Source organism: Mustela nivalis (assembly GCF_964662115.1).
Source record: "Mustela nivalis genome assembly, chromosome: 16".
NCBI lineage: Eukaryota > Metazoa > Chordata > Mammalia > Carnivora > Mustelidae > Mustela > Mustela nivalis.
The window spans coordinates 21277213-21290509 of NC_139035.1; the positions used below are offsets into that span (position 1 = coordinate 21277213).

A 13297-nucleotide genomic window follows, 5' to 3' on the forward strand; every position below is an offset into this window, starting at 1 on the left:
GCAGAGGATTTACTGGAATGATTGAAGTAGGAAGCTTATGAACGGATTAGCAGGAAGTACACAATGTCATTGTGATCTTGTTGCCTGTGTTCTTTTCTTCCCAGATGCGCCCAGAGTTACAATGCCCAAGAAAACCCCAGGATACTACCTGCAGCCAGGCCGAATTCCCTGCTCTGTTGAGAGTCTTTTACCGTTTACCCTGAGCTTTGTCAGAAATGGAGTTACACTTGGAGTAGACCAGTATTTAAAGTGCGTGCATGTTTTTTGTTTTTTTTTTTAAGATTTTATTTATTTATTTTACAGACAGAGATCATAAGTAGGCAGAGAGGCAGGCAGAGAGAGAGGAAGGGAAGCAGGCTCCCTGATGAGCAGAGAGCCCGATGTGGGGCTCGATCCCAGAACCCTGGGATCATGACCTGAGCCGAAAGCAGAGGCTTTAACCCACTGAGCCACCCAGGCGCCCGCGTGCATGTTTTTATTAGCAATTATAGACAGCTTTAAACATCTAAATAGAAATTGATACACCTTTTAATGTGCTTTTTTATTGGAAATTCCCACTCATTTGTTCCCTCATCTTGGAATATAGCAGTGAACAAAACAGACCCAAGTCTTTGCCCTCATGAAGCTTATGTTGTAATGGAGAAAGATAGAAAATAATATAATATAATATAATATGTTAATTTAATAAGTGCTAGAATCCATGCAACGGTTGATTCAGGTTTTAAAGAGTTTGAATTTTATATAACTTAAGGGTCGCTTGTTCTTTTTTTTTTTTTTTTTTTAAGATTTTATTTATTTGACAGAGACTATAAGCAGGGCGGAGCAACAGGCAGAGGGGGAGGGAGAAGCAGACTCCCCACTGAGCAGGGACCCAATGCAGGGTTGATCACAGGACCCTGAGATCATGTCCTGAGCCAGAGGCAGACACTTAACTGATTTGAGCCGCCCAGGTGCCCATTAAGGGTCTCTTGTTAAGATGAAGAATACAAAATTATGAACACAAGGTTAGGGACCACATTTTGGAAGAGTCCTTGCAAAAGAGAAAAGTTTAAGCTTTGTTGTCCTTGGGGCAAACAAGCTCTGAACACAATTTAAAGTGTTATGGTAAGTGAATCCAATTAAGTACTGTGGCGAAATGTAGAGCAGATTAATTGGGATGAGATTAATCTTGGTAAATGGGATGCATGTGTTTTTGGCTTAGTTGCAATCTGAAAATTCAGGATAAGGGACATTTCAGCATAGACCTAAACATGGTGAGAGATGGTCATGCAGATATCTAGGGAAAAGCATTTGCATTTTAGGAACAGTAAGTACAGATGCACAAAGGCTGAACCTAACTGGCATGTGGGAAAGACAGACGGGAAGGAAGCCACCATGGCTGGAGAAGGGTGGGGAGAAGGTCAGGGGAGGGAGCTTGTTGGGGGCAGCAGGAAGAGTGGGAGTATGTGCGGCCACTGCCTTTAGCAGTCAGAGGAGGTGGGCAAGAAGGCGCTGACTTTCCTTGTGAAGATGGTTTGTTGTTTTTAGATAAGTATAATCTATGATAAAATTAAGTAGACCTTGAAAACTGGCGGATGATTTCTGGAAAATGTTTCTTTTTTTTTAACTTACTAATGAAACAAACTACATGTTGGTAAAAACTCAAGGAATTATTTTACAGAACTTCTATGCTGTTAATTCAATACTAATATATATATAACTTATATAAGATGCTAAATATTTGACAGTATTAACCCATTTAATCTATTAACCTAACTTTGGAAAAAAATTCTACTATTTAAAGATTGAACTGTATTATTTTCTGCTACTTTTTTTTTATACTGTACAACTTGATGATTTGCCTTAGCTCCATGTTTAATAATCAGCAGGATAATTGACCAGGGTATCAAATGTTGAAGCTGCATAACTTCCTGATGAAATAAAATCATTCTGCTTCAAGTTTAAATAGTAACATATTTCAAAGACACTTGGGATCCTTTGTAAACATTAATTCATTAATTCTACACAATTCCTGGGAGGTAAGCCACAAGAATTCTTTCTCTCATTTTTCCAGCTCTGTGGCCCAGAGATGTGACATGTCTTGCTGACATATATTAAGCTCTTTGGTTGTGAAAGGCTAAAGACAGAATTTGGCCTGGTGCTGATGGATTGATACTCTAACCCTGATTCACTCACATGTCCCTGCCCTAGATTTCCGAATAGCTTGGGACATGTGACTTCATCTTTGTTATGTGAGTCGCGATGGTCACTAGGGGATGTAAGAGAGAATTAGTTTGCATGCGCAACAGGACACATTTGAATTTGACATGTTCTTTCCTTATTCCAAAGGCCATGCCCTCAAAACTTCTTATTGTGGCCAAATAATTTTAATGTTAACTGAGACGACAATATGATAAAAGAATTATTTTCATGTCCTATGTCCTAAATAAGAGAAGAGAAAGTATCACTGTAAAGAATATTCTTCAAGCAATCTGACACTGGTTATGTGCCTTTGAACAAAATCAGTTATCCTTCTTCCTGAATCTCAACTTAATTGTTTCTAAAACAAGGGACTTGGGACTGTAACAACTGCTACTGTCTGTACTAAAATTTCCATGTGTCTAAGTTTTTGATGAATCCTAATATATGCTTGGCTGTGAAGTAGGCATTGGAGAAAACATGAATGACTCTATGTATTTCAAACTCCTGCCTTCCTGGAACTTCCCAGTACCTCCTAGACAATGAGAATCATAAACTTGGACTCAACTTACTGCTATTAGTCACTAAAGATATAGCTTAGATGATCACTAGGACTTATAGTCAACTCATAATCCTGTTCCTTCTGAATGTGACAGTAAGGACCACTGACACCTAATGCATACACAACTGAAAAGAAACTAACTAAAATGAATATTCTTGGTTACTAAAATGTATGGAACAATGACTTTGCTCATTCTCTCACTTTTCTGATGACAGGAACTTATGACTTCACTTTCGCTTACAAAGTCTAATGTGCTAAATACACATTAAGACCTCAATAAGTTCTTCGTGATTTTTTGGTGACAGGTATGGTTTGTCTGCATGGCAAGAGATCTGGAGTCATTACTGTGATATTATATCTCACAACACTTTCAGACTCCAGTGGAAGGTGTCTTGACTCTGCAGTAGGCTTTTCATCTCACCTGTGTCCAGAATGTTTAAGGTTATAAATAGCTATGGATGAATGTAAGAAAAAAATTATGAAAATAGTTTTGATTTTCAATTATATTTTAAATTAATATAATGCTTGTTTTGTAAATTACTAGAATCTTATAAATAACTTGCTAATATTTATTAATTAGTGATTAAATATCTATTATTATATATTAATTAGGTATTAAATATCTATTAGAATTAAATATCTATTACTAAGACACCTCCAGAGAATGAGAAAATTTTGAAGAGTGTTAAAGGACAAAGAATAGTGTTTATTAAATGAATGGATAAGTATTATAGGGAAGGAATTTTTTTTTAACCTAAATGACAGGTTCGATAATAAAACTGATTTTTTTTGTCTTTTCTTGATGTATGCGCAGATTGAACCAGATAGTTCTATAGCCTTACATGAAGCTTAAACATAAGAAAGTTAAAGAGTACTTATCTTTTTGGAATTTTCTACTTTCAAACTTAGGAATTATGTGGCTGAATTGCTTTGGCAAAGAACCCCACCCCGAACATGACCCAAAACTGGAAATAATGTGAAAGGAGAGAGGATTTAAGGAGTGTTTCTGTATTAACTCATTATCTTATATTTCAAAATAGCCAGAAAATGTTTCCTTAAAGAAATGCACAGAGTCCATATCTTATTACCTTTGTTGTGACTTTTGCTCAGAGAGCATAATGTTCTAATTAAAAGGTATGTCATTTTCAACTATAAAGAACTCTGCAGTTTAATCCGTTTATTTTTACATCTTTCTTTTGAATGAATACTTTAAAAAAATGGAATTTCTGCTCTCAGCTTTGCCTTGTTTTTATCATAACTCAAAGGCTTCTATTTTGTTACCCCCAGAGAATCTGCCAGTGTGAACTGGGAGATTGAAAAGGTCACTTTGTCTGACGAAGGCGCGTATGACTGCATCGCTGTGAGCAGTGCAGGGACTGGACGGGCACAGACATTTTTTGATGTGTCAGGTAATTATCACTAATTGCTTGGCAGTCGCCTGCATATTAATGCATCTGTGGAAATGGAGTGTTTGCTAATCCTGGCTTCCCCACTCGTAGTTACGTGACCTCCCTTGGGCCAGTCACTTAAGGACTCAGTGCCTTGGTTTCCCAAACTGTAAAGTGAGGATATCTGCAACGGTCTCTATCTCATGGAGAAACTATGAGGATAAACAATAGCATGTATGTCAAGCACGTAGAAGAGAGCCTGGCACGTGGAAACACTTAATAGACCTTAGGTATTATTGTTGTTATTGTCGTACTGTTATTATTAACATAGGGGCTTCAGTAAATATTTTTTGAAATGAGCATATAACATTTTTATTAAAATTTAAGGGAATTTAGAGAAAGGGAGGGATAGAATTTAAAAAAAGGAAGCGTTCTATTCTGGGAATAAAAGATTAAAACTTTCCCTTTTCCTCTCCCATATTTATAATAAGCAGTGTGCTTTTTATGAATGGATTCTGACATTAAATTAAAGGCTATAACAAAAGTGATCATGTTCAAGAAACATAGGGCTTCAGTGGCTACAATACTGGTATTAAGAAGAGTGGAAGAAATGCTGATTATATTGCTCTTAGATAATATGTTTCTGATGAATAAAGGGGGGGGTCAAACTCATTGCTTTATAAAGTGGAATATATTTTAGTGAAAAAATAACTTTTTCCTTCAATCTCCCAGAATTCTTAGGATACAAAAAGACTATCATGTTTAGCCAATGATTTAAGGATTTAAGGACCAGGATTTAAGCCACTTACCATAAATCTAGAATTTACTGGGAAGTTTGTTTCAATTTAATCATTTTCTACCTGCCTTATAGATTAGTGTTGCTCTGTGTTTAATAGTAACCCTATTCTGACCTAAATGTAGCTATTGAGTTTTATAACAATGTCTGTATCTGCTTTTAGTACCGATGTGCCTTTTCTTCAGACAATTAAAGGCAAAAGAAACTGTAAAATTGTAGAGCTGCTTAGAAGTCTAGGATTTATGTTTGTTATCAGTAAGTCCAAACTGAACTTTAAGACAAAGGCACGCAAGCATGTTCTTCTTGGAGTAAATTTATTTGTATTCTCTTATTCTCAGAAAAATAAAGCTTGTCTTCTGAAACAATTTTGTTGACATGCATCATAAACTATTCATTTTTTTCATCTCCAGTAATTATGAAAAGCATTGGCATTGTGTCAACGTTCCTCAGCTTCTGGGAAAACAAACACTTGAGCACTTAGGTTTCCCCCACTTCTCCAGCAATATTAATTAAGGGAAAGTCAACAGGGAAAGAAGTTTGAGTGAGTGGATTTAAACATTTTGCATAAACAACTGGGAAGTGCCAGTACAGATTCGTGAACTGACTATTAAGAATTTGCCTCTGGGGTGTCAATAACTTCCATATGCGTATTGTGCACATGACCCTCTACTTTTATTTGTGCCAGCCAGGCAGTGGTATATCACTAGGAAATTATACTGTGCCCAAGCCTGTTTTCAGGACTTATGTCCCATTCGGTTAATTATGAAAGAAGGAGCAGGAAACACTGATGGTAATGGCAATGACTGTAACCACAGAAGTAACAAGAAAGCACCCCTTTGGACTTGAAATGTAGACATTTCCTTCGGGGCTCACCATTACCTGAAAACTCCACTCACTTCTGAATTTCTCTTAGCATGGGCTGAGAACCCAGCAGTTACCTGACCAACTTCACTGGAATCATGTGCAAATTCAGAGGATAGTTAGATCTTATATTTTGGAAAGAAGTGTTAGAAATCAAGGCATTGTGGATTAGTGATGTTCTTGTGTCACTGTGGACACTGATTTGTAAAGTCAAAGGGCACGCAAGAGTAGTTTAAAGAAAAGCTAAAGTTCTAGGGCCCCTGGGTGGCTCAGTGGGTTAAGCCTCTGCCTTTGGCTCAGGTCATGATCTCAGGGTCCTGGGATCAAGCCCTGCATCAGGCTCTCTCTTCAGCAGGGAGCCTGCTTTCCCTCTCTCTCTCTGCCTGTCTCTCTGCCTACTTGTGATCTTTCTGTCTCTGTCAAATAAATAAATGAAATCTTTTTTAAAAAAATGTTTAAAGAAAAGCTAAAGTTCTACCAGTATGTTACCTCAATTTTTCCAGCATTTTCTTCTGGTTGACATGTTTAAGATTTTTGGTTCATTTGAAATGTTGATTATTGAATGTTTTAAAAGCAACTCTTAATCTCACAAAACTAACTGAGGGTTGCTGGGGGGAGGGGGGTTGGGAGAAGGGGGTGGGATTATGGACATTGGGGAGGGTATGTGCTTTGGTGAGTGCTGTGAAATGTGTAAACCTGGTGATTCACAGACCTGTACCCCTGGGGATAAAAATATATGTTTATAAAAAATAAAAAATTAAAAAAAAAAGTCAAAAAAAAAAAGCAAAATGGGTGTGAAAAGCATTGAACTTTTTTTATTGCCTATAACCACATAGAAACAAATGAATAGGGTTGCTGAAGCATGAAAAAATCATCCTTTTCAAGTGACATTTAGTAATTCAGTTTGGTGCTGTTACAAAGTTACATTAACTTACTGAATTTCTTTCTTAACACAATGGCCCTCCCCCAATGCACACACACAGGTTACTATAATTCTGGGTTTAAGTAAAATACCAAGAATAAAGAAGACTTGTAAAGGGCATGCCAGTGACAGGTAATCTTAAATTATAATTATAGGATATTGTTTTAGAACAGGATAAGACTTGGAAACAATCTTACACCACCTCATCATTTTGTAGGGAAGGAAACTGAAGCCCAGAACAGGCAAGTGACCCGTTATGGTCACAAGGATAGGGAGTGAGAAGATTCCTGCACTCTCTTCCAGCAATCTTTACCTAATGCCACAAGGCCTATATTTGTCATTCTTCTTTCAGTTTTGAGGCTTTGAGGTTCCATCTCTGGTTCTCTTGTTCTAGCCTCAGTCTAGCCTAGTCATCCAACCCTTTCACTTAGGAAGGGCTGACTTCAAGCACCAGGCCAGGCGTTCTGTTATCTTAGCCTCCCTCATCATTTCATCCAACCTTGCAGAACTTATTCCTGCATGTGTAAATATTTCCGTGTGTATAATACTTATTATCTCTAGTTATTTATGCAGCAATGAAATTGTATGTCATTATTTCAAATCCCACCTGTTATGTTGTTAGAAAGTTGGCATTTTACCTTTTTGGATTTATGTCTGAGGAGGGATTAGACAATGATCCAGGGCTTGTATGCAAGAGGGTCATTGGGGAGTTTTCTAGGAAGAAACACCTGTAAGGGAGTTAACAGAAGTGGAAGAAGTTAAACTGTCTTGTAGTCACTACTAGGACCTTAGCTGACCCACAGGGAATTCTGGAGCTGTCATGGCCCTGAATTGAGGCAAGAGAGCTGATCCTTTGCTTCCTCATGAAGTGGTCCCTGGATGTGGGCTACCGTGGACAGGGCGTCTTCCCCTGAGCAGATTAGGAGCCTTGGCTATGAGCTATGTGTAGCCAACCAGCTGGGGAAATGAGTGCCTTGGTCCTCAAGAAGGATGTAGGCATGTGCCCAGCATACCCAACATACCTACAGTGAGATTTCCCATTTTCTAAAAATCCCCCCAAAGTTGAAGAACTTTGTTTCAGAAGAACAAAAAAATTAAAAAAATTAAAAAAGAAAGAAAGAAAAAAAGAAAACCATACAAAACATCATGTGGCCTTCAGAAAGATCTTGATAGGATGTGAACACATACCATTTGCTATCACTTTCAGGTCTTTGGTGGCTATCATAAATCATAAAGCATTAGCACTAGAAAGGGTCTTTAAGATAGCCTAATTTAATTGCGTGCCTAGGTAGCTCAGTCAGTGAAGCATCCTACTTCCAATTTTGGCTCACGTCATGATCTCAGGGTTGTGAGATTAAGCCTCACATTGAGCCCAGCACTGGGCTCCATGCTGGTTGTGGAGCCAGTTTAGGATTTTCTCCCTGCCCACTGCACCCCCCCATCCCTACTGTCTCCCTCCTTTAAAAAAAAAAAATGATAACCTAATTTAGTCATCAACTTCTCTAAGGTCACACACCTAGAGATAGAACCAGGCAGCCTATAGTGACCAGATTCGGCAAATAAAAACCTGGAATGCCCAGGTAGTCGATTTTCATATAAGTGTGTCTGAAATAATTTCATGAGACATATGTATACTAAAATTTTTTTTAAGATTTTATTTATTTATTTGACAGAGAGAGAGATCATAAGTAGGCAGAGAGGCAGGCAGAGAGAGAGAGAAACAGGCTCCCTGCTCAGCAGAGAGCCTGATGCGGGACTCGATCCCAGGACCCTGAGACCATGACCTGAGCCAAAGGCAGAGGCTTAATCCACTGAGCCACTCAGGTGCACCTGTATACTAAAATATTATTTGATTGTTTATCTGAAATTTAAATTTAACAAAGCATCTCATATATTCTGTGTCAAGCCCAGTTAGACTCCATAACTTTCTAACTTTGTCATGTACTCTTTCTACTTGATTCCACTAGCCATTTTCATAAAATATTTTAAAAATAAATCAAAATGATAAAATTTTGTTTTTAAATAATAATTTAAAATAGCATCTATAAAAAATAAATAAAATAGCATCTACTCTTCTAAAAATGTTTGGAAAACAAGATAAATACAAAGAAAAATATGGAAAATATACACATGTCTATCCCTCGGAGATGACCACTATGGTTTTATCATATTGCTCCCAGGTTTTCTCTAGGCTTCTGATACATCTGCATTTATAAACAGTTTTCAGTAAAGGAGAATAAAATTTGATCTTGAATATCAGATGCTCTTTCCTATTTAAACTAAAACAGGCCTGTGGGTTTCCAGCGAGCATAGCTCAGCACAGTTTTTATTACTGTATAACTGCTGAGTAGTGGCTTGCTACAGCACTCAGGCAGCGTGTCCTTTAGAGGGGCATTTGTATTCATTCTCAAACCTAACTAGAGTGATATGTGATTCTCTCTAGAATGTTGGCTAAATATTTAACTAGTAAATGGGTTTTAACCATATCTGAAATGTGCATGCATTACTCAATACCTTTTGTGTGCATGGCTTTATGTGTACAATTTTATTAAAGGTCTATGCCAACTCTTAACTTGACCTTTTTTTTTTTTTTAAGATTTTATTTATTTATTTGACAGAGATCACAAGTAGGCAGAGAGGCAGGCAGAGAGAGAGAGAGGAGAAAGCAGGCTCCCGCTGAGCAGAGAGCCCGATACGGGGCTTGATTCCAGGACCCTAGGATCATGACCTGAGCTGAAGGCAGAGGCCCTAACCTACTGAGCCACCTAGGCGCCCCTTAACTTGACCTTCTTAAATCAAGACATTCCTCATGCCTCTGGGGAAACATATGTCATACACTGCTGTTGTACTGTGTCTTCTTAATGAGACTGTAACTCTCCTTAAAGCTAATGCTATCATGCTTAGTATACTATTGTCCACCATTCTTTGTGTCCTCTTTTCTTTAAAACACTAAGTAGTTTTAAATTTTAAAAAATCCACAAATGCTACTTTCTTCAAAACTCAGACAAAAATTTGTTTCACACTATAATCCAAAATTAGTCTAATCATATCCTTTTGCCATGCCTTTTTGATTTACACATCTATAATTTATAAATTTAGACTCAGGTATGCTTTGGTATGTAAACAAGCACTACTTTTTTCTTTTTTACATTGAGGATTAAAGGAACTAAAAACACGTTCTTTGCATGGTGTCATCAGGTTATAGGTACCCAGTGCTATTGCTCACTTTTATAGTAAGATGTTTTAAAATTTAATTTAAAATTTAAATTAGAGAACATTCAAGTCTTCAATTAAAGGCATACATTGACAACTACAGTATTTGGCAAATGTGATAAAAATTAGATTTATTTTATTTTATTTTTTTATAACATGCACTACTTTTTAAGAATCTTTTGATTAAATGATAATTTTCTTCAGGTCATAGACATGTGTATTAATGAATACATTCTCTTGTACTGCATCTTCCCTATAAGATATTCAATACGTACTCAATAAATTTTTAAACCGCTTCTATACGTGAGCAAAATTGTTGTTAGGTCTCTTGATCTGAATGTTTTGATTTCACACAGAGCCCCCTCCAGTCATCCAAGTGCCTGATAATGTTACAGTCCCTCCTGGAGAAAGAGCAGTTCTGACATGTCTCGTCCTCAGTGCAGTGGATTACAATCTAACCTGGCAGAGGAATGACAGAGATGCCCGACAGGCAGACCCAGCGAGAATGAGGATCTTGGCTAACCTCTCCTTGGAGCTACGGAGTGTGAAGTTCAGCGACGCTGGGGAGTATCTCTGTGTGGTTTCCAATGAAGGAGGATCATCAGCTGCTTCCGTTTTCCTCACAGTGCAAGGTATGTGCATCTGGTAACTTCAGAATTATGGTGTCTTCCTCCTCTTTTTTTGAACTTGATTCCCTTAAGTTGGCTATATGAGAATGATAGCTTCTATCCAAACAACTACTGTTTTGAATGATGGAGGTCTTATGGATCTTAAATAGTCTAAAGCTGGCTAAACTGGAAAATAAAACATCACTAAGAAATAGGTGACTTTTTTTTAAAAAGATTTTATTTATTTATTTGACAGACAGAGATCACAAGTAGGCAGAGAGGCAAGCAGAGAGAGAGGAGGAAGCAGGCTCCCTGCTGAGCAGAGAGCCCGATGTGGGGCTCTATCCCTGACCTGAGCCGAAGGCAGAGGCTTTAACCCACTGAGCCATGCAGGTGCCCCAGAAATAGGTGACTTTTTAAGATAAACACAGCTAGTCCTTTTAAGAGACTTTTATTTTGAGACTATAAATAGAAATGGTCTCTGGATGATTTAATAGTTTTAAATTCTTCAGTCTGTCGTGTGGATTTTTTAAAAAAATTCTAATTGTTTTAATAATTGGTTAAAAAAAATCCTTCCCGATTTGATTATTGTATTATTTCCGGTGTAACTAGTTTACTTTTACTTATTTTTTCTGTTTAAAGATTTTGTGTATTTATTTTAGAGAGTGGGGGTAGGGCCAGAGGGGGAGAGAATCTCAAACAGACTCCTCGCTGAGCGCGGAGTGCAGTGGAAGGCATAATTTCACCACCCTGAAATCACGACCTGAGCCGAAATCAAGAGTGGGACGCTTAACCCACCGAGTCACACAGGCACCCCCTACTTTTAATTTTTTACTAAAGTTTAAGATTTTTCTCATCTTCATGAAATTTTATTAAATTTTACCAAGGTTGTTTTATCTTATTTATCTTATACACAAAAGTGCGTACTGACAATAAAATAATGGCAAGCCAGTCTTTATGTCTTTCAGATTAAATGTCTAGGTAGCTGAAAACAGTGTGTTAACAATGTGGTTTACTGGCTACAAATATATATATTCTCCAGGAGGATTAAATGAAGATCAAGAACTGTTTGAAAGTATCTCTTTGAGTAGAATCACATTTTGCTTCTAAATGTCTATAGACCAGCTGAGAGCCTTAATGTAATGAATAAGTTACTCTTGGCAGTTTTACACTCTTAAGCTGAAAGATTCAGTTGCTGTCTCAACAGAATATTTCATTTCAAATCCTTGATGCGGGATCCTGATTGCTTCAGGATTGTGTCTGGCTATTTGGTTATGGTATTAGGAACAACTTTATAACATGCCTGAATTAACTCTCAGATGATTTTATCTAACAGAATGACTGTTGCATCTCAAGGCTAGCCCTGAGATAGTTATTAATGGCAGAAAGGTGAAACTACCATGAGAATTAACAAAATGATTCTGGTTTTCTCACCGGTAGTTGAGATATGTTCTGCAGTCCGAATGTGTGTCTTTTGTTGGTCGATCTGGTGAGTTCTCTAGGGAAACACTGCTTTTGTAAATGGCTCACTGCATTTCCACATGGTAAACTGCTTAGATAATTAGAGTCTATCCAAGTGGTAACTTGAGTTACCAGAACTTTGAGACCATTTTTTACAGATAGAATAAAATGCTAATGGACTTCTGAAATTTGATCTTTGTTCTTTACTTGAAGTGCCTTAGAATGGGATTGTAAAAGCCTTCCTAGTTTCCCCAGGTTAACTTTTAGTGCATTCGTATTCAATTTAGTCAATTAGAGCAGTAATTCTCAAACTCTCAAACTTTCATGGATAAAGAATTATCCAAGGAACTTATTAAAAAGCAGATTTCTAACCTCATGTCTAGAGATTCTGATTCCATAGGCCTGGTGTTTGGACCTGAGAATCTGCATTTATAAAAGACCTCTCAGGTAGTTTCATGGGTAAGGTTTTCTGAGATAGCATTTGAATCTGTTCTGCAGAATGAACCCTATTATTTAGAAAGATGTGTCTTTAAAAGAAGCCCTTGACTCTTCTTTCTGGCAAAATAGTCATTATTATCCAGTGATTTAAATAAATGCTGAGGTAAGATATTTACACAAAGATCTAACATACAAAACATAAATACAAAAGACGTACAATATTACCCGATTACTGGCTAGTATGTATAATCTCTAGTGGTATAAACCTATTTAGAGGTGTTATTTTATGGCCTGCCTAGCTGGTCTTACATTTGAACGATAGAATGTGACAAAAAATGGTATTTTAAAAATCTAACAAAACTATAGTCTGCTATTAATGACACTTGTCTAATAAAAAAATAAGAGCTCTAGCTAATTTGTAGCCATCTGAATGCATTATTTTACTATTGAAGATACCATTGCAAAGCTATGGATAGTTGATGAAATAAACTACTTTACCTAGGGCTGTAATTTATGAGAATTAAAGAGGCTTGTCAACTATTGACATTGGATCTAAAATTATAAATTAATTTCATTTGTATGCAGTGAAATGTTTTTAAAAGTAGAAATAGAAAACAGTTTCAGAAAACATGAAGGTAAAATAATTGCTTGCATTGAATACATACTTTAAGAATAAATTTCTTGCTTATATGGGAATGTGTAGCTTGATTCATAGCCTCATTTACATTTCTTTACCTCCACATGTTTGTTTGGAAACTACTGCTATCTGGAACAATTTAAAGAGTTAAACATACATACTTTTCAAAGTTTAGGTAGTAGTTTTAAAATGTAATTAGCAAGAATTTTCTAGTTTAAAATAGCATGACTGTA

The 13297-nt window shown here is 36.9% G+C and overlaps 1 protein-coding gene across 3 annotated transcripts in view; it reads left to right on the top strand.

Moving 5' to 3' along the window:
• HMCN1 (hemicentin 1) overlaps positions 1 to 13297 on the top strand; it is a gene marked incomplete at its 5' end in the record, with an annotated part of 468943 nt that overhangs the window by 197426 nt on the left and 258220 nt on the right. For all 3 annotated transcript variants that reach the window (XM_082702942.1, XM_082702943.1, XM_082702944.1), the window contains 3 exons: positions 105 to 249; positions 4028 to 4149; positions 10277 to 10552. In XM_082702942.1, the coding sequence (XP_082559068.1) occupies positions 105 to 249; positions 4028 to 4149; positions 10277 to 10552 (543 nt within the window). The remainder of the gene's footprint in view (positions 1 to 104; positions 250 to 4027; positions 4150 to 10276; positions 10553 to 13297) is intronic.